The sequence below is a fragment of the Temnothorax americanus genome, unplaced genomic scaffold (genome assembly GCF_048541705.1).
Source record: "Temnothorax americanus isolate GAGA-0224 unplaced genomic scaffold, ASM4854170v1 Scaffold6, whole genome shotgun sequence".
In the NCBI taxonomy this organism is placed as follows: Eukaryota; Metazoa; Arthropoda; class Insecta; order Hymenoptera; family Formicidae; genus Temnothorax; species Temnothorax americanus.
In genome coordinates this window covers 1,161,321-1,184,349 of record NW_027509751.1, presented here as the reverse complement: position 1 = coordinate 1,184,349, position 23,029 = coordinate 1,161,321, and the positions used below count along the sequence as shown (strand labels likewise).

At 40.7% G+C, this 23,029-nt stretch overlaps 1 protein-coding gene across 4 annotated transcripts in view; it reads right to left on the bottom strand.

The window, feature by feature from the left end:
- LOC143904937 (EGFR adapter protein) overlaps nucleotides 1-23,029 on the bottom strand; it is a 105,085-nt gene that overhangs the window by 27,744 nt on the left and 54,312 nt on the right. For 2 of the 4 annotated variants that reach the window (XM_077419943.1, XM_077419941.1), the window contains one exon: nucleotides 1,837-1,911. In XM_077419943.1, the coding sequence (XP_077276069.1) occupies nucleotides 1,837-1,911 (75 nt within the window). Of the gene's footprint in view, nucleotides 1-1,836; nucleotides 1,912-15,176; nucleotides 15,361-23,029 lie in introns of those variants that run through there. The other 2 variants (XM_077419945.1, XM_077419946.1) reach the window with 2 other exon arrangements.

Genomic DNA, 23,029 nt, shown 5'->3' with positions numbered 1-23,029 from the left:
CAGTCACGTGCATTCGGCGTGATCGCGGAAAGTTTCCTCATATCTTATACCTTGTAACACGAAAATCGACAATTACTCCTTTGCCGAATATGGGAGTTCGAACGGGCACTAATATCGTTTTATCATAATTAAACGCGAGAACTTACGATAAACGTGCAAGAGCATTGGTACAAGCTGAGATAATTGGAAAGTTTGGCGTATCTTTTCAATGATCTTGTAAATTATGCCTGGATTCTTTTCCGTAATTGTCCGATTTCTTGCTGCAGCATTAATTTAATAATTAATAATTTAGTAATTGTAAAATGAAAATTTCTATTTTTGCACGTTTCTGTTCATAATTTATTTTTCGTGAAGCGCTTTGCGTAAAATAATTTGAAATTTTAAATAATTCAGAGAGATTTGGATACAGAGAATGGCTCAAAATACTGTGACGTAATCGACAGTGAATCGAGATTTCCCCGAGAAAGAGATTGACGTTTCGTTCCTCATCCACCACGATAAGCGTTCCACGAGAGCTTTTTTAAGAGGCGCTTACCGAAGGTCGGGGATAGAAAGTAAGGATTTTTTCAGGTAGAAAATTAAAGCGAGAGCTTAGGAGAAGCCCTCGAAATAAAACACTAATTCGAAGGATCGATATGTTCTGTACAGCTCGTGAACACGGCGGGTACGGATCGCGCGAGGGTGGTGCATGGGCGAGCCAACTTCGAAATATTACTGGCAGGGATGCGATAAGGATTACGGGCCCCCAATTAAAGTCCGGAAAATAATAAAAGACGAACAGCGGCGAGATTACTTTCGTTCCGCTCCTCGCGAGTTGACGTTTTATGTCTCATTGGATTCGGATAAGAAATATTTAGATATGTTCCTGAATTTACTTCTCGAATTAGAAAAGTTTTGCGTGGCAAAATTCTAATTTAATCGATGAAATTTTAGTTTACAATGATTTTACTGTATTTCCGCTTATTCCTTCGTGTTATGAGCTATGAGGATTAAAAGTGAGTAAAATAAATGATCGAGAGGTCTTGCCTGATGACAACGGCGCTTTCTCCCTTTTCGTATCTTGGTCTCCATTTAATTCTTTTATTATCTTTTTCGATCATTTATTATTCTCATCGTACGAATATTTCAGGACCACAGCGAAAGTCGTTCATTCGAAAGGGCATAGAGCTGTCTTTGGCATTGAAAGATTGACGTCACAAGGTCGGTTTGAAAGGGAGGTCTTACAAAGTATCACAAGGATTATCGAACTCGGCGTTCAAGAACGCGGAAAATTAGGCTCTCGCATCGCGACTCAACTTCCGCCCTGCCATCCCGTGAAAGCTCAACCCTCCGGTATTATCTCCTCGTCGCTCGCTCTTTTAACGAGGACCTTTATACGAGGACTCGTTTATGTTTCTGAAGCGTCGACATGCGACGTAAACGTATACAAGCAATTCTCCTTTCAGCTTCTCAATCGTGAATTATAGCGCGTTCCCTTCGTAACGACATTATATTTTTTCCGCTAAAGATCGTAACAAAGATATCTAAAACTAAACACTGTTTGAAAGTAGCAGTAGAATTAACAACGATAAAACACATTGTGGTTGTGTTTTATATATATATTTTTTCTATTCCAGTATCCTAGAAGATAACGCGACGCAGTGGGATGTAGTCGTGCTTGCTGCAAAGAAAAAGAGAGGCGAACTTTTCGCGCGGAACTCCAGGGGATGAAGCTCTCTGTCTTGGAAGATGCCGCAGGCGCAGCGGCAAGACGGTTTCTCCATAACAACGTCCGCGTACAAACGCGAGGTATCCTTTTTCCACGCGAGTAACTGTGTGTGCATCTCTAGTACTCACTTTTCCATCTGGACTGCATACTTTAATCCCCGCGAGCGAGACTGTCAGGAGAACGGGCGTGAATCGATCGCTGTACTGAAACAAACAGGTCAGAAGTCATGTAGCGGCTGTGAATTAAATTTTCACGAATACAATAATATCCACATACGTTTGTTTCATTAAAATACAATAAGTCCGACATTAATGAAGCTTGAATTTAGGATTTATATACAGGATGCACTCAGCTTTCAAATCTAGCACATACATAGTGTATATTCAGGATATACATAGAATTTTATGTGATAAAAATATCCTTGGAATTAAATAAAAATGAGATTTTCTTTACATTTTGGCTGTAGCTTACTTTAATAGCTTCAAAGATATTCATATCTCAACATTTTTATTTTATAATAAATTATGCAAAATTTTCATCGTGCGCAATATCGTGATAGGCGATAAACGCATTCACCGAACGGAAAGCAGTCGAGCAAGAGTGCGATAATACGTTTACAATTTTGGTCCATGTATTTAGAAGGGGCCAGTATCCACTTCATCCGAGTTCTCTCTATTGGAAAGATCGAGCCTCCTGCAACTTTGAAGCGGTCGTCCAATTTCGAAATTGAAAAGTTGGCAAGCTACGCGGTATAATTCAGAGAGCGGACTCCACGCAAGAGTGTTTCTCGTCGGAGTCGCGGTTCATTGTCTTGAAAAGCCAAGGTTGATGTTGCTGGAGCCACAAAAGGGGATCTCCGGTATAATTACGGTAACGCACAGGGCGTTGTTCGATAAAGAACGCGCTGGCACAATATCTTTATCTCTTTCCCTCTACGGAACAAATCGTTAAATATGGTCTTATGATTTTTATAAATGCACACGGTACATTATAAAAGTCACATTTAGAAAAATGCCTTAAAGTCATACCAAACTCTCGAGCTACCGTGATTATAAATTAACAATACGGAAGAGACGTATAACGTCTTCGACTTCGACATTAACATTTTCAACGTCGGCGGTACTCTTGTTTGCGAATGCTCGTAACAAGGCATTTCAATACGATAACTTTAAGGAAGCAAACGATGGCAAGGGCGTAATTTAATGTAATGTATAAATGTACTTCGTGTAGCTTCAAGCAGTCTAAGAGCCCTCGCTTCTCAAGGGACGACAATAATTATGTCTCCTTAAGGATGTCCTACAATACGGAAAGCCTTCCCGTCAACTGGTTTTTTTTATGTCTTTCTGTTTATAACTGGGTTTTCTTTAGCTCAGCTGAATAACAGATATTCAGAATTTAATATGCTACTCTTCGCGCTATCTTTTTTCTTTTTAATATATTTATCTAAGCAGCACATTCTCTCTCTCTATTAATATTTATATTCCCTTTATTTTAGATAATTATATAATTGAACATAAATGGACAGTGTTTATTATTGATATAATAATTTCTGATAATATTGCAAAACTTGTAAAACAATTTTTAATTTCATATTTTTTAGTCTCTTAAATTCTATATACATATTAAGAAAAAAGCTGGACGGGATAATTTATCGGAAATTGAAATTTGACAAGTAGAATATTCGCATGTTAAACAGTAATAGCGTGGCGTTCTGCGAGGCGTATAAAAAGCGGTCGATTCGTTCGAAACAGCTGCTCGAGCGACTTGCTTATACGTTCGTCTTCCGATTCGATACCCATCAGGAGACTACAGATGTAGCATTCACGGTACATGGCGGTTTTTCTCTTTATTACATTTTTTTCTTCTTTCGCCTCTCGTCACCGCTGCTGCTGTCATCATCAAGGAATAACCGAAGCGGCGTCACGACGAGACGAATACGAAACGTCATAGCTCTCCTCGTCGTCAGAGGCATATCCTCTTATTTCTTTCGCACGACAAGATACATTGTAATAAGATGTCGAAGAACGTGAAAAGTGCGCGTATACATATATCAGACACATGACACATGATATGTTCACTGGACTGTTATGGTGGTCGTAGCATTGATTTGTAAATTAAACGGAAAAGATTCTCGTGCTTCAACTGGAAAAATATCTTGATTTGAAAAGAAGCGTTCCAAGTAAACTTCCGAGGAAGGCATTCAACTGCAATATGTAATATCTTTCTCAATTTTCAGGAATGCCAATGACGAGGAATACCAACTCCTTTAAATGGGAATTTTTTTTTCTCTCAAGTCAATTCAAGGTATCTTTTCGAGACAACCTAAATAGCGGAGTCTCTTTAATATCCACGTATAATTGCCATATCGCGAATGTCTCCTTTCGTGGCTCGTGTCTGCGTGGATGCGGACGATATTCGCCGGGGTTGACATCGCCGTCGTTACCGTCCCGACTGAAACGGAGGAAACGATATCCGGCGAAAGTGAGTAAGGTGCACCGCGCGAACTTACGGTTTGTTTAAGGAAACTGCCAAACGCGGTTACAAATACGCGGAAAAGGCGTGGTGGAAGGCTCGTCGAGACCGATCTTCGGTCCGCCGAGAGAACCCAAATCTCAACCCTCGTCGCCATACATCCGCCGACACGGCGGGCGCGGCGGTTGCATCGAATGGCTTCGACTGACACGTCGCGCGTGCGAAATTTATTCATCGGCTAAAGAACGGCGCGTTGCTCAAAGCTTTCAGGCGTCTTTCAGGCGTCTATCTTATTTAAGCCGGCCTAAGTAATCGTCTTTCAGACAACGATGCTTTTTGGACCAACGACATTCAACGATGCTTCTTGGACGTCGTTGTGCATGCCGTTTGAATTTTGATTTCAATTCGTCAGGGGATAACGGCGGACAATAATGATTAGCGTGTGAGACAACAGACGTTTTCTAACTATAATGTCTCCCAATAATCTTTATTATCCGTTATAGAATTGCTTCATTCCCTGCCGCGTCGCCTTCCTTTCTCTTTGATTCTCATTCGTTGCCGCGTTTATCCCTAAAGCAATCGAATTACGCCCGACGTAAGGATGTTATTTAATTATCAACGTCGCTCCCGGACGTGGAAAGCAATTTGCAGGCCGCTGCTTGATTATCTTTATCACGGCTTGCTATCGGCGTGCTAATTACGCTTTAGCGACGCAGACACATGATGATGACGGCAAAAACAACGACAAGATATTACGGCGACACTCTGGTCCCACGATATTAACGCGGAAAAAAAAATTGAATCGCTCCTGACAAGGTGAGATCAAAAAAAAGGAAGGAAGAAAGATGGAAAACCGGAATAAATAGTTACTACACAGAGTTTTGCGACAAGATAACGTGCCCACGTCGCGTCGCTATAAAATGTCCGTATAAAAAATAACCGGAAATATCGTAATCGTTATGTAAAATGGCTTGCAGCGTGGTTGATACAAAATTTTCTTCTCGCGACGAGAGATAGTGGCTAACAAGATTGTAAACAGAAAATCCGTCTAAACAAAGTAGATGGCGGCAAGGAATAACGAGGAAGACGTCAGGAGACTCGGCACGTTTCTCGAGCGCATTATTAAGGGAATCGGTCCCCCGTCTGAGTATATATTTCCGCGCGACAGAAGCCCTCCCTCTTCACCCTTCAGCCGTCGCGCGTTTATCCCCTCGTCTCGTCCTGCGCGTTTCTGATTGTCCAGAAAGGGTACGGTCCCATTCTCCCGCTGACGCAATCTTCGATCTCTCTGTGACGTATCCCGAAGGCGGTTTCCCCGATACGATATGTCTCGGGCATAGCGACGTCTTCCGGAAATGACAGGCGTTCTTACTTTCTTCATTCGTTGAGTTCATCGGGAGAATTATATAAAATACGTAATTAGATTTTGCGGATTTATGATTTTACAATATTTATATATTTAGCAGTATTTCGCGGGAACTCTGGCGTTATTGATCGCCAAGAACCAATCGATCGCCGTCCGTCGAAGCCAAGCGAGTAGCGAGTCAGAAGATTTCGATATGACTTCAAAGTAATCGTGGCAGGAGCGATAGGGGAGAGTGGTTCTTTAGAAAAGGTGCGCGAGGGCTTTTTTTAGCGGATCACCCAGTTCCAATCGATCGTCACTGTAATCTGTTTGGGCCTTGGGGTGTGAGCGGCACTGATATCACTCTGTTTCCAGGAAACAAAATGTGCATCCGCGCGAGGTGGATCTTGCGGTCTAGCTTACGCAAATTCGCCCGTTCGAACCATCGACAAAGACGCTCGCCCCGGCTGCAAAACATCAATCATCCGCCCTGTCATTGAAAATTGAATTCCAGACTTTCGGTAATTCGCCAAATTGGTCTTGCCTCCTCAGATAAAATTTCACGCGCGCGCGGAGATATTACGCGGCGTCAATTCTCGTAAAGTTTCGATCATAATACTGATCGATAATGTATTATAGTGCACTTATAGTACGTTTCGATATGCACGTGGCAATATTCCGTATGCGTAAGTGCTTCTGTTGAGAAAAAATATTTAAATGTATTCTATGCCACATTCGGGTATAATCTGAGATCGATATTGATAGGCGCGAAGAAACCTAAGCAACATAACACACGCCACAATTTTTTTCCACTCCGCCGCGACGCGATGGCTGTTCCACGAGAGATCGAAAGGAAGAGTGGCCTCTCGGGACTGAGGCTCTTCATCGAATGGTAGAGCAATTGACATAATGAATGCAATTTCATTCATAGCAACACGAAGGACGAGGAGCGTTGTTGCCGGTCGCGAACGACTAACAGCTTGAGGTGGGACGGAGGGAGTCGTCGCACAAGAGGAAGGAAAATGAAGGCACGAAGCCAGAGAAAAGAAAACATAAAAAAAGAGCAAAACGACCCCCGGCCGGTCGATTGCATTCGCATTATCGAAACGTCGCGTTGATGTTATTATTTACGACGTCGTTAACTCAGACGCGATGAGGCTTCACATCGCGTGTGTATACGCGCGCGTATTAATCCCTCTCTTCCATTAATCTTTATCCCGCGCGCGATGGCGTCCTCATAAATATGGATTACGGAAATGCGTATCTCCCTACAGTCGCGATCCGTTGTCCTCAAGGAGAAATAATCGGTTTCGTTTCCTCGGGAATAATCCCGATGTTGATTCCGATTGTCGTAGCCGTTCGATACGAGTGGCTTACAATGGCGACTCCGCTGAGCACCGTTGTGTTTCCCCATCATCAGTTTGCCTGGTTCGCCATTCGACATTCGCCATTCGGCAGTCTGCCGCCAGTAGAGGTACCGAACGGGTAACCGTGATATTTGGAGAAAGCTTCGGGGTTCAAGGAGCTTTTGAAGGGCTGACCAGTACTCTCCAGTGCCAGAGAGGGTACGACGAATTCTCCTCCCCCTCCCCCATTTGCAATGGAACCGGAGTCGAGAGCTGGTCTAATATGCTTTAACTCTTCGCCGAACGAGGACGGAACGAGGAGACGACCGGCGGCAAATGCGACGAGGAGGAATGGGTGGCAACGGCTGACGGGGACGATTGGGGATAGAAGAGAAACGCGTGGACGAGGATGGAAAGCACAAATATTCATAATAGGAAGCCGAAGAAATAAGCTGACCCTGCAAACAGCCACTCATTGCCATTGACGGATATTCCGTGCTCATTAGAAAAGACAGAGAGACAGGCCGCAGACGCGAGGGCAGGGGGATGACATTTTGAAGGGAATACGGTTTTTATCTCATCCCTCCACTTTCTCTTCCTTTCATTGAGCCGGTCCCGAGTCGGTCCAAGGATACATTGAGTTTCTCTTCACGGGCGAATTTCCGGGGAAACAATACTGAACCGTTTATAGTCAATTAACAGACGAGAGCGAAGGTTCGCTCTTGATATGCCTTGCGCTTCACAGAACCTTCGGAAAATTCCACAAGAGTGGATAAAAAGGATGAACTGACGTCTTGAAAAGACGTCGCCACAGTAACGACCATTTGAAGCTTTTCTCGAATCTTTAATTTGAAACGCTTGCAAAGACTCGGAAAACGGTTATAATCACATTTAAATCCTAAAAGATAAAGACATTTTGCTCTTTTCTGAAAGTAAGATGTTTTTTCTCTTTCGAAAGAATATAATATGATAATGAAAGTTAATATTGTAAAGTGGAGAAAATGTTTTTCAATACACGCAGCTTTACCACGAATAATTTTCTACCGAACTTTGCTTAATTATTTAATGAACAATGACACGAAAGGTATACCTTTGCTATCTATTTGCTATGACAATAGATCTTTAGTAGCATAGATTTTTCAATTGTGTTATTCTATTTAAAATAGCGAAGCAAGTGCTTATACAAGAAATTCAAAGAAATAAATTATTAGTTAGAAAATACCATTAAGTAACCCCCACAAGTGCCGTATCTGATATTTACTAGCGAACCCTTCGTGTGTATGGTAATGCGGTGACTATTAAAACTTGATAAAGACTAGTTATATACCGCATTACACACCTACCGGAGACGGGGAAACAGCAAAAGGAATTCCCTCGGAAACGGGTTGAACACGTCCTTTGATTTATGATCCATTCGAGCCGAAGCGCAATGATGAAAGATATGCTCCTTGCGGCAATTTGTCAGCGAATACGAAATCCGGGTAAACTACAACATATTCTTCTTTCATATGTGATCTACTTTTATGCGCCTTCGTATAAAGTACGCGCATGCTTTCTCAGCTGTCTCATCCAGGCGCGATTCGTCCATTCGCTTGGCCGCGTCCGGCTCTATTCTGTCTAAGCGTCTCGTCGACGTATACATAAGTCAATTAATTCGAGTCGAGTAATAATCTCAATTGAATTAAAATCCAAAGATTTTTAAAACACTGTGTGAGTATATATATATATCTTCAACTGTGAAGTACATATCTAATTTCCAGTATTCTTAAGCCCGTTACAATGATATTTAATGTAGCTTATTCAAACAACGCTCAGCTATTCATAACATAAACACATATCGCGGACGAAATCATCTTAACATGTTTTATAGACGCAATCAGTAATACCGTTCCGTTAACATCTCTCAGCTTATTGGAGCTTGATTATCTTCGTGAAAACTTCGTCGCGCGGAGTGACGGCCGCGCCCGTAGATTTATGATCCCTTTTATCGAAGTACAATGATGGAGCATTCGCAGCTCGACGACGATTCGCCGCGTAATTCGAACTCCACGGAGGCTAGAAAATAACTCACCTCACCTACTCGCCGATCCACCTATTCCCTTTTTTCCGCTCTTATGCTTGTTACAAGACACTCCCTCGTTTCTAGAATGGACGGCGATCCGCCGGCGTGGCACGCGTTATTTGTCACCCGCAGACAATGTAAAAATCCCAGAAGCTCGCACGTCTTTTTTCCAGATGGAATTTCGTCAAGCAAGCTTGATTTATGGACCCGCGCGAGCCCACCAAGTGACCATAAAGCACTCGATGTCCCGGTTATACAGCAATGGAAGAGATTCAACGTGATAAACGACGATGATCGAAAGCCATTAACGTTTTCGTCCCTTTCGATTTATACCGGTAGAAATAAATGCTTTGTCGAGAAAACAACGATACTTAAAAATAACTTATTTATCTTATAATTTACCTCTCTCTTTCTCTCTCTCTCTCTCTCTCTCTCTCTCTCTCTCTCTCTCTCTTTTAAAGCATTCAGTTAATTTTATATACAATCAATTTAATAAATAATACGCATTGTACGGTACAGAAAACTTTATTTACGTCCTTTTATCCAACGCTGCATGCATATTTGTATATTTATACCCAATGACTCGGACAGAACAACAACGGCCAATTGAACAACATTAATTGATCAGTTTGCAATAAACAGCGAGTTTATTAATGTATCCATAAATCACGATCTGAATCAGAATTCTCGCTTGATTACTCTGTTGACTAAGTAGAGCATTATATAGGATCCGTATATCTTCGATAATCTGCAGGATGTTCTCCATTTAGCCGACACGAATGCTCCCTTGGGCCACTCTATTTCGCGATCTTGTCCCTTTGGAACTTCGTCTAATAACGTGAGACCATCTCGTGATTCATAGTTCATTGGTCCAGGAATCAAATATTTGAAGAAACCCGCCGTGGCGCGTGATCGAGATAAATACGTTTTTATAACAAAAATACAGTTTTATAAAAAAAAAAAAACATCTTTTTAGTATCTAATGCAAAATTTCATTTTAAAATCTGCCCACAGCAAGATCCATCTTTTCCTAATTGTGTTTTGTAGAATTTTTTAATATTTTATAATGATATTGTTATTTGCTTACTCACAAAAGTTAAAATTCAATTCCAATCCTTATGTATTTAGCAACAATCAAGGCTTCTCCTTATCTCATTCTTTCTTTAACAAGATTAGAAAAAACTACTCTATATCGGTCAGAAAGCAAGATTAAATTAACTGCTATAGGAAGAACAAGCTTTGTCGCGTTTACGAGTTTCCCCTCGGCCACTGCCATCCACAAATCGACGATTGCGTGTTCCACGTTTTTCTGAAAACCCTCGTGTATATTAAATCGAGTCGTGGTGTTAATCAAGAACAGAAACTTTTTACGAGGGTTACATCGACGAACGGTGATGGACAAGGGGAACGAACGGCACGAGGATCCAGCACGACGGTCGATCTCCATGCGTAGTAGGCGAACTGACTGTGCCGGGGAATGGCGAATGATAAAACGGAGAGGGATGATCAAGTGAGTGATCGACTCGAATGGAGGACAGAGGGTGGCCGATATCTCCTTCCGTTGCCCGCGGCCAGATTAGATTGGCCTACCCTTCGCCTTCGTCGTCGTCGTCGTCGTCATCGTTGTCGTTGCCGTAGTCGTCGGCGGAGATAGTTCCGTTCCCGGCATCTACTCCCTTTTCCTTGTCGTGCTCCAATGGAGCCTTTTCGAAGATTACACCTGTGGCTCGTACCACGGCATGGGGTATCAACCAACGCGGAAAGCGCAGGGCGAGCGTGCTCCAAGGGGTTCGATTTTAATTTTCCTTTATCTTCCTTACACGTCGCGATCTTAATACAAATCCGACAAAGATCTCAAGAAAGAAAGCGGTAAGATGATTGCGGGGAGAACGGAAGCTATTCTTCTCTCGCGAGTCAATGACAAAATTGTAAGCGGTAAGCTCGATTGGACATCGCTGGCAATACGGCACCGTCTGTCATTCATAAAAATTTTTTGCGTCAACGTGATTCTATATATAATTAGCAATCCCGATGGGTCCGTCAGATTGTCATCGCAGTCTGTTAATTTGCATTAATGCGTTCCGTCAATCAATGCGCCATTTTTATCAACTTGTCATTCTCGGCTGCCGCGTCGCCCTACTTGTTCGATGGAAACGTCGATTGGAACTTTAAGTAGTACGCGCGTAAGTTTATATACGTATTAGAAAATTTAGCGTTCATATGTAATTTCTAACGAATCAATAATAGAGTACAAAAATTATTTACGTAATTTGTGCCTCAGGCTTCACGCGATGGATATCAAGATTTAGGCATAACTTGGCATAAGCTAAAAACCTTAATTTCAATCAGACTCGGAATTGCGGAACGTCCTATATACGTTACGCGTAGTCGATTTTGATTGGTAAACGCGCGCATTGTTGAGTTAATGAAATGTTTTGTTCTAAATACGGAGCGTTTGTATAATGAAATCGCTCTGTAGCAAAGCGCGTCCAACTCGTGACGTAAACCGACGGCTTTCGTGATCCTCGCGCGTGGAATATAGCGAACCTATATAAGCTGTGACTGTTTATCGAAACGTCACGTACAGACGACCTATCAAAACCAGAAGCGCGTTGCTTAAACTCGCTCTCTCTTCTTCCTGTTTCATCATATAATACTTTTACGTTCGGCTTCGGAAACATATATTAAACACACGCGTGTATTTACCCGAGATATTTTTGGCGGATCCTCCGAAAATCGCAGAGAGCAATCAACTCCGACTATCGCGAATCGGATTTAACCCGCACACAAAATTGCAAATGTAGAATGTAAAAATTTCCTTTATATTAATTGTGCGATAAATAATATTTTGCTACTTCTCGCATTGTTTCAATTTTTTGGAAACTTTTTCTGCAGAAGTTGACTTTATCTTTTCCTAGGAGGTGCGATATGGTTAACCGTGATTGCAAAACTGAGCCCGATCACTGCCGAAGGTTCGAAGTGCGTTATGTTTGTTGTTTCGACAAAGCGGTCTTGTCGCTCGTGTTTTTTTTTTTAACTATGATGCGATATAGTTGTTTCACAGGCGAATGGTTACGAAACCAATCAATGCAATCCGTTCAAATGGAAGGGCAAATGCACAAAGGGCAGAGTGTCCGAAAAAAATTTCGCAATCCTCGAAAAAGACGATGTAAAATTGGCAGTTGTGCCCGCAATTTCTCCTGGAACGCTTGTAATGCGATGTAACATAACACGTTATTACCTATATCGCAACTATATTCTTTATCTTCATTAGAAAACCATTCGTTTTAATTAAATGAAATACTTATAACTAGAAAACAATACGCTATTGTAAAAGCAAATACATTATTGATCTCTTATTGATTAAATCGCGCGTACGATTTTTAAATTTAGTTTCTAATTAAATTGCTTTTTAGTAGCTCTTCTGTGTCGTTTAAGTTACATATAAATTTCTCTTGACGACGCTGAACATTTTGACGTTTTACTAATTAATTGAACGAGCGCTGCGTAGCTTCTGTAAGAAAACTTACGACCACACAATATTCCTTGGCATATATTAGATAAGGAAGCGCAGTTTTAAAGGTGGAGTTTCCTCGCAAACTTCTTCTCCGCGAAATTAATCCTTAGATGATGTACATATATTTACTAATTTCGGAAATGCACTCAGATATCATTCCAAATGATACAGCGCAAAGAGATAACATACATACCGCGCATAGTATTAAAATGCATGTAGTATTAAACCGGTAAAACTTTGCACGGTAAAACCTCACTCAGATCTGTGTTTAATTATTTTAATAGAATGGACCAACTTTACCGTTTTCAGTCTCGCAACAAGCTAAAAGAAATTTATTTAAATATTCGCACGTGTTTTTACCAGTAAGATAATCCAATGTTAAATAGCTAATTTAACTAATTGTTAAAAGCGTCATCAATTATAAGTATAGCTCGGACAATTCTGCCGCACACGACTCGTTTTATATCGGCAAAATTAAATTAATATAATCTTACGCGTTACGACTGAATTTCGTTTTCAGGAAATAAAATGAATTTTGTACAATTTTATAACAACGTAAATTTTCACGACGTATTGCCGATATCACGTAAAGTTCATTAACCAAAATTACCTCGGCGCAATTGTAAAAAATAATATTGTCGCAAATAAGTCAACTGATCAATTACAATTACGCATAAATGTAAATCACTATTGTTTATAAAAGATATATAAAATTAATGTACACCGTACAAAATATAATGTATGTATATACAACGTTCAGAACACATTTAATTATACTACTGCGTATAAAACAATGCACTATATGGAACTCTGTGGTTCAAAAAATACTGATATTAAATTTCCGTAATTTATATTAAACTTTAAATTTAATTTATTCTTTATTCATTTACTGAATTGGTTTTGCGGCAGGTTAATTCGCTCTAGCATAATACCGTCTGTATATTTTCGCGATAATATCGCGTTTACGGAAAAATTGGAATGTAAACTTCGATTACAAACCGGTAACGAATCTCGATTTATTTTATTTTCGACCATTCTGACGTTTATCTACGTTTAATGTATGTATACAATCGAATGCGTTTAATAGCGTTCGGCGCATCCGCATTCACGAGGATATTTCGCGACATTTCGATTTTTTTCGGCCATTGCGAAGATGATATTTAAACCATGCAAATATCAGAACACAAATATACTTTTTAGAGAGTATTACGGAGAAATTTGTCAATATTGCAGAGAAATCTGACCGATGAATTTGAGCGCGCCGAAACATTAACTCTGCCGTAAAGCTCCTACGCATGTAAAGATCATACACGCACGAACCATTTATGTCAATGGGAGATATTTGTGAAAAGTGAATTAATTTTCACCAGATACTACATTCCGCGCTCGCTTTTGCGAGAGAACAGACGACTGTCATACTAACGAATCGCGAAACGATCGCGCGGTCGGTGCGCCCGGCAGTGTTCGTGCCGAGTCTTTCATTTTTAATTGGGTTACTCAAACTAATTAATTCTCGGGCGGGAGCGAGAGAGCGGAGAGCGGCTCTCATTAACAGAGACAACGCGAGGGGCACAGGGAAATTAACAGTGGAAAAAGTTATTGACGGACGGCAGCACGTCGGTAATTTATAATATGCGTAAATGGACGGCGCGCGCGAAATACTTTCCCTGTCTCTCTTTCTCTTTCGCTTTTACCGCGATACTTTTTTTTCACTTTTTTCAAGCTCCACTCGTGGATGCCGATTGATTAGTTTCGTTCTCAGTTCTCACGCACGGACACATTCCTCTCTTTCGTATACGTGGCGTTCTAATGACAGTCGCCATTTGTTCACAGTCTCCACAGATTAGAGTCAGACGCTTTAATTATGCACCGAAGCACGACACCGTTTGCCTCGACAGCGGTTGCGGTGTAGCGATCGCGTTTCATATCGCGAATTATAGCGATCTTTCTTTCAGGATGGATATCAAAACTCTTTTCACGTCGTAAATCGTTTGTCGCTTCTCTTCTAATCTCTTCTATCTCTTCTTGCTCCGGATATTATATTGCAAAACGGATAGAAATTTTTATCAAAAAAAAGCATTTTTTAATCAAATTTATTAATTCGTAAAACGAAACAACGTTTTGCAATGATTTTGTCGCGTCTCTTCCCTCGTCTCGAGATATTGCATTACAGGCATTCTATATGTGCAAGATAATAACTACGTAAACGCGCAAAGGAAAAATTTCACTTTAATGTAAATTTATATATAAAGGAAAACAAGGGACATATGTGAAAGAGCGTCGTGAAGTCATTATTATGGATCTTGAAGAGACAAAGTCGTGTAACAAAGGTTAATTAGAGTTGCTGTGAACGGAGTAGCGCGGAAAGTGTTTTAATATCCTTTATGCAATCCGAATCATTTTATCGATCACGCAGTACAAAATAACAATAAAAACGTTTTCAAAAAGTAGAACAAAAAAGAATTAAAATACGAAACATTTTACAGCGATATGAACCTATTCTTTTTTTATAGACATACAGCTCTTTTGCTGATGCGTCGAGGAAAATAAGAGAGAGGAATATAGAATAAATCGTTTTTTAACACAAATTGCAAATCAACTGGACGAATGTTATCGGGGTCGCGTCGATTGTTTTCGAGAAATTTAAAATGGAATTTATCGACTTACGATTTTGGCATACATATCGAAATTGTACAACGCACAGTCAAAATGGAAACGTTTCTTACCTCTTCGATTTTTCGGAGTATTACGACACGATCGATAATAGGTACAGCCGATCGATTACGATTCACGACGAGAACAGCACCGTTGAGGAAGTTGACTATATATATACCTCGCTCTTATCAAGGAAGAGCGATCGCGAAACGCGTGAAATCAGGCTGCTCTGGAACGTGATACGCGTTTGGCTTGTCGGACGCGACTGACACAGCACCGTGTTGCGCCACGTGGGCTCCAACCACCCCTTGAAAAGCTTTACGAGCGCAGAGGGGGTAGAGGATCATGCGCGGTGCTCGGCACCGTCTGCTTCGAATCAATCTCTTCTACTATATTTTGCTTCGTTCACTTTGTCTTGCTAATCGTGTAATTAGCAATATTTCGTTACCCCATCATATCGATTTGAAACCGCCTTCTAATATGTCTCCCCTAATTTGATGTATAATCTTTATAAACGCGCGAGAAACGATAAAAAATAAATCTTGAAGGATGCGAATATACATGGAGATCGCCATCGAAATGAAAAAGGGCGCAAGCTCAGACAGGAGTATTGAAAATGATTTTTGAGAAAGACTCGCTCGAACCGTTACAATATCGAGTTTCTCGATGTAATTCAGACTGCAACGGCTTCTTGTCCGATCGTTGGGGGAAGACATAAACATAGCCATTATCCTAATTAGTACTTCGTAAACCCAAGTGGACAATAACTGTCTGGTGGCCAATAACTACGACCCTATTACATTTACCTTATATACGAGCAGCCAAATAGTTCCAATATCCCAAAAACTCGCTACTATTATAATATATTTGTATTTTGCACGATTATATACGGAACATTCAGGAATAGTAGAAATGCAGCGTATAGTTGTATAATGTATACATACAATTTGAATTATTCCTAAAAAAATCACGATAAAGCGATCACGCTTCTCATAATTTTTCTCGTTGAGAAAAAATGGGTTGCAAACTTCAGACAAACGCTAGGCATGACACATGACATTGTCGAACTATATCGATTATAATCTGTGCGAGGTGAAACAATAACGTGAGCGTAGCTGAATTACGTGGCGCGTTCCGGAGATTAATCGTTCCGCTTGTCAGTCTCGACGTCTCGACGCGTCAAAACGTACGTCTCTCATAAACCCGGAAACCCGCGTACGCGCATATTACATCGGTGCTCGCTCCGAGAGTCTTGGTCTCCGACAATCTCCCCCCCTGCCCCGTTACTTCCTTCTCAGCCTTTTGCCTGGTCCCGACGTTTGCAGCATGCCGAGCCCGTAAACTCATCCCACGTCTCACCCGTCCGGAGAACAGGGGTGGATGGCGGCGCGATGTTTACCTACATTTCAATTATCCAACGTTTCACTCTGCGCCATTATTAGTATTTGCATCATTTAGCAGGCGCAGGAACGTGCCTCAGCACCGACTCGAGCGCTCCGTCTGGTTTCAGAATAGTTAGAGGGAGGTGAATTCGCGGGCGCGCGTCAAGGATACGAATCGTTTGGTTATCCAACGATCCGCGGGAACAATTACCCGAGCGTGAAAGTGGAACTTGCCCTGAATTTGAATCAGTTATTTACAATCGACACGTTCGAGTGTAAAATAGCGGCGGCCGACAGAATCGTCGCCGGATAAATTTCCCGTACTTTGCGATTTTGCGCTTTATATTTTATATCATTACGACGATCGAAGTGGACGACCGTTTTGGACAATGATCGGAATCAATTTATCGTGTTAAGACCACTGACTATTGTAACCGCGACAATACGAGAAAGTAAAACGCGAGATCGTCCAATATCCCACTGGGGAAACTAAAGGCTTAAGTTCTGTGAACGACCGGAAGAATCTGTAATGGTGGAGGAAAGAATGGTTAGTCTGAGAAACTCTAGGGAATATCGGTAAGATAAAAGACACGTTGTTCCCTCTTGTTCTATCGGCGGAAATGGGTATCCTCGAAAACTGCCGTTAGCCGTTCTATCAGCGAACTTTACGACGACATCAATGAGGCCACTATTCTGATATTGACCAGCTCTTTATCTCTCATTTCTATTGGCCCACTGCCGAAATAAAACGTTGTCCAGCGTGTCGACGATTGTTTTAATCTCCCCCAGCTTAAACGAATAACCGGATGCGTGATAATATCTATTTCATCAAGTTGCTAAACTTGATCAGTCGATATCGCGAGGTACCACATCTTTGCTAATTTTCTTTATCAACTGTATGCTTGTGTTATTTTTATATTTTGCGTTTAATAATAAATATGCGTGTCACAAAAAATTTGTTGCAAAGAACTAGGTTCTAAAGATAGTATTTGGTAGTACATTTGGGAAGAATTTGACTGAAATTGTCGGCCTCGCTGTCGTGATCCTCGGCGGTGACGCGACGCGCAATGACTTCACAAGGATGCATGCAACATTGAATCGCTGTATCATCGACCGCCGCCGTCCCTGAAATTTGAATGGGCAAACTTGTCTCCCTCCGTCGCAGTTCTATTAGTTAGGACATCTTCCTCCGCAGCCACCCGTCTCTACTCGGAGTTCGTGAATATCTGATCATCGAAGAGACGAATCGTCCGGTCATTCAGTAACTGCACTTTGCGCGGTCTGGGGTCTGATAAAGCGGCAGTGCGGGCCAAAAGGAACATACGGGGAGGACATGTTTACCAACGCTATCTCTACGCAATACAAGAATGAATCTTCCTGCTATTTCGTGATATAAACTGTAATCGCGACTGGAATTGCAACAGAAAGGTCGGGGCTACGTCATTTTTTTTCATATAATTTCATGCAATGTTTTATGCAACAAAGATGTAAAATGTTGCCAGTATATAATATAGCGAAATTTACATTTATTTTAATATAATTTTCCATCATAAATTTTTGTATTAAACTCGATTAAACTTTAACTATAAAACGATCCCATTGTTTTCCATGAATAATTATTAATATGTATGCGTATGTGTAAAAAAAAAAATAAATAAAAACATTCTATCCAAATTGACTTTTAATATAATTTTTGTTGTATAACTTTTTTAATTTAATAACACGATGTTCTATTATAAAGAATGCTATTTCTCGATCGAATCGGTATGCTCAAAATTGTATGTGTGAAATGTCTTTCAAGGACAATGGACTATAGACCACGTTATCACCATTCATCGTGCGATATATATTGCACCGGCGCTCTTTAAACCTTTTAAGTCGGCAACACGCTGTCGTACCGCCAACTGGAATGGAAAGGCTCTTAGCAGGTGCTTTAGGTGGGCGTGTTCAACCACGATATAGTACCTTTTAACCGCGGAAACGGTAGAAAGCACAACTACGACCTGTCGACCCCCCTTTCCTTCTCTTTTTATCCTCACCTTTCCTTTCTTTCATTGCATCCGACCACAAGCGAGGAACAAAATTTCCCCGATTCTTTTTACACTCGCAGCGTGTAATAAATAAATTTCTAAATACGTTTCGGAAACAGAGACAATTGCGGTTTACCTCAAAGAATCCGAGTCATATTCGCCTTTCTTTTTATTGTGCATTTAGCACTTTTAAGCATTCCGTATCTATGTATGTCATTTCGTTTATAACGTATGCAGGCGTATATATATATTTACTTCTTGAATACGTGCCAGTTTAAAAGCCGGAAACATTCCGCGCGAAAAGTCCAAATGCGAATCATATCCGGCCGAAAGAAATTCACGAAAAAGTCAGTGCTCTAAATATTACAACCCCCTTTGCTCGAACGAAAGCCGTCACGTTGGACCCTTCGCGTGCGTACAAGGCGTTCTAACATCCACGATGCGCTATGCGCGGAAACCCCGTGGCTCGCCATAAAGAAAATCCGTGACGGGTCTAGCTTCCGGCTTTTCTCCAGAAATGTCCCCTCCTTTTTCGCCACCCCGTACGTCTTTCTCCAAAAAGTATCGCTTCTGGCACCGACCTGCTGTCGTACCCCAGCCCCCTTGCATACTGAACGTATGTACGTCATCCCCTTCCGCACAGCGGGACGCGAGATACGCCCTTCGATCGGTTTGTCTTCGCTTTCCAATGGCAAAAATGCGCCCTGGAATAGCTTTGAAAAACGTATTTTAAATTTTAACATTGAGATCTGCCGCAAGACGAGCCTTTTCCGCGAATTTCTCGCTTTACATTTTCTTTTATTTCAGAATTCATGAAAGAGACAGGCGAATCAGCTTTTGCGTCTTTATGGACGTAACTGTTTATTAATAGAGTCTATTCAATAATATTATTTTAAAATAGAACTCCGAGATGACCGGACCAAAGCGACTGGACTGACAACGCCACGTTACGTGAAGGACGATGTGATTAGTCAAAAGCATACATGGTGTCGCGTGTTAGCCTTTCGTAAATATTTAATGACACGTTCTCTGGTGCCATGCCCACGGTCAATCAGCCAACAAGAAGAACTGGTTTAGTTATGGCGCGGCAAATGAGATAATTATTGGCGATGATCGGTACCTACTGCGAGACGCGATAAATTTGCAATAATCGCTCAAATTGCTGTGTGGAATCAAAAAGAAAAAGCGGGAAAAACAACTGCATTTTGTGGGCTTAATTATACCGGTTTGATTGTCTGGAAATTACCACAATGTTGATTGAACTGCTATTTCGATCGATCAACGTCGTGAACACGATAGGGAATCATCGAATAACACCTTAATTTATCAAATAATTATAGAGAATCATATGAAAACTTTCTTGTCTGAGATACGAGTTATACGATTGTTTCTTGTGTAGAACTTTGATGCTAGAAATTTGTTTACACTTTTCTGTGAATATTTCTACGTTAGAACAATAAGGAAGAGAATAATATTGCAGTATAATCTGCAGTATTTTCCGTGATTTAACGAAGAGAATAATAACAATATAATTTTTGTTTTCGAAAACACGTGAGAGAGAAGGTTATTTTAACATTATTAAATTTTATAATCTTCATTTTCCCCACTTCCAGATGTACATTTACGAATATGCAAAATATGAAACGTCGCGAATATATATTTGATTATACATCACATTATATAGCAGTTCACTTGAAATTGAATGTACAGGCAAAACAAATTAATAACGCGCGTCGCTGCGAGAGTGTACGTATCAATATCCGCTGCAATCCAATCCAATTTTACTATAATCCATTGTTTGTCTGAAATTCAATTACTGATAAATCATACGAGTCCATCTGGGCTTTTCGAAAAAGCCAGAAATTCATTGTTGACGATGTAAAATCAAATCGTAGCTCGAGATCTCTTTGTACCGTTGCATGCACACGTGATCCCGATATGAGAATATCGCCGTTTCCCCTACAGTTTTCCTTGAAACTGCACCGAGCTAACACCGAGCAAGAAGTTTTCTCCTTTCCGAGACTACTCGGTATGAGTTACAAGAAGAAAAACGTGCGGGAGAACGGACGCGAATGGAACTGCCGCAACGACGGCAGAGTTTCACCGTAATATTCGAGATCATTTGAGATACTTTCAAAGGATGGGCTCGTGTCCAGCAAGCGAAAGAGAGAAAAGGAAGGAAAAATAGTACAGACATCGCGTTCCGATCTCCATTCCGAGAAGGGACCTGCGCGATGTACCCACGTGGTTCGTTCTCCGCGTCTATATGTATTTCATCTTTCGTACAAATGCAGGAGTGCTCGCAGGTTTGCAAATCGATACCGAGCTTCGTTCGCAAACTATCCGTTGGTTATTTTTTACTCGGTAATACTATTATCGCTCTGTTCAATTAAATAATAATACCGCAAGCTCTCTCTATTGTTGTCGCGCTCGTGCCGCTAAAATAGGTATCTATTTCTTCCATATCTCGCGTATTTCAGTGTTCTATTATCGTGATCTCGTGTCACTCAACAGGATTTATTTAATCAAAGTTTGTTTCGCTACAATAGTTCTTTCTATCGAGTTATATTTTTAACGTGTCGTATATTATTTAACATATTTATGGTAATAAAGTCATGACTATAAATTTTTTAAATCTTATCTTATACTTATAGATTAAACATCGCATAACTCTCTTTCTCTAATTCATAAATTATTTTTGTAGAAATTCAATATCTTTGCAAAAATATATTACTGAGAAATAAGAAAATTGTACAATATTAAGAATAACCAAACAACTGTGACTATAGGCAGAAATAAAAAAATTAATTAATATTCCATGAATAAAAATTGCGGTTTCACTTCGTCTATGCTTGCTTTATCCTTGCCTTATCCTTTAAGCTTCGCCCTTCTGAACCACCGCTCTTTGCCCGGCCTGCTGTTTCTCTTTTCGCGTTTGTCAGAGGCAATGACAGGATATTAAAGTAGGAACAACGCGTAGACTGCAGACTGTAAATATCCGGTGGTGCTCGGCTTGCCTGACGTTCACAGTGAACAGGCGGATAAACCTACGCCAGCAAAAGGATTCCCAACGAGCCGGACATGGGCGGCCGCTGTCCGTATGGAAATGCACCGCAGAGTTTATTGCACGCTGGCTATGAAGCGCCGGTTGAGATAATAGCGTTGATGAGGAAGATATAAATTACTTGATGCTGCGAATAAGTAACAAAGACGGCATGCGGCCGTTATCCTTCTCTTGCGTTGGCGTACGCGTATTGCGCGAGTTACTCGACCGACTGCCTGATTGATTGAATACACTTCGCGATAATAAGTACCGTTGCAGCAGTAATCGACGCAATAATTATTTTAATCCTTTCGCCCAGGTCGCTATTTTTGAAATTTTAATTTAGAACCTATATTAATTCTTCTTTAAATAAAATGAAGAATAAAATATATAGGACAAAGTTTCCGATGTGAAAAATTCGAAAATTGCATACTTTCTTATTATTATATGTTAATTAAAAGTTTTACAAGAGATCCTATATTCCTTGTCGGAGTAGCCGCAAAGTAACTTCTCGAAAATTTAGAGCTCTAATATAGAGAGACTACGGGAGAATTTATGAATCTCAATGACGAAAGAAGCAATATCGCGTGGCTATTCTTTATTGTAGCTAATAAAGAAAGTCTTAGAAAAAAAAAAACGGCCCCAGGTTTTTATGCGGAAGTCACCTTTTCTTATTCGGGATTAAGTCATTTTTCTTTCTCGGGAATCGACTCGCGGACATTATAATTGTTGAAATCCGATACCGGAAGCGCATAATTTAATCTTCCTGAATGAATCCTTGAAATAACGAACAACTAAAATTACAGACTTAATTCCGACATAATTAATTAGACTGTCTATTTTAGTTTAAATTTTCAATTGTAATGTAAATAACAAAGACAAGCACGGTTAATTAAAAAATTAAATATGTAAACTCTAGATACGTTTATGATAAAACGCGCTGAGATGGAAAAATAAAGGAAAATATTTCTTTTAAAGAAAATTTTGTTCCTCAACTTATTAACTTTCTTTCCTCTCTACCTAAAAATTCGAAAAATTGTGTAAGAGAGGTACTGTGTCCACAGGGTTTACAAGCCTCTCTCTCTAGACGATCATATTCTGCCTGATAGCTATATCAAGCAGGACGATTTCTACATCGCCGAGCAAAACGAGCGTAACCGATGTCTGCCAGGAATAGTTGGAACCACATCGAGTGTGAAAATATTTGGAACCGTAGAAAAGGCTCTTTGACTTTGACCTGAATCGAGCATCTCTCGATTTTCTGCGTCTCGGAAGAAAACCTTGCTTGCCCATGAAGGAGAAAAGGGGTAGAATGAATGGGATATGAGAAGGCCGAAGGAAGAATAGAGAGAAGGAGCGAAAGGAGAAAGAGAAGGGAAAATACCGTAAGCGCTGTAGAGACTCCATCGGTAGTCTGGGTGGATCCTCTCGTAAAAGTGAGCCCGGGAGAGTAATAAAAAGAGCGACAG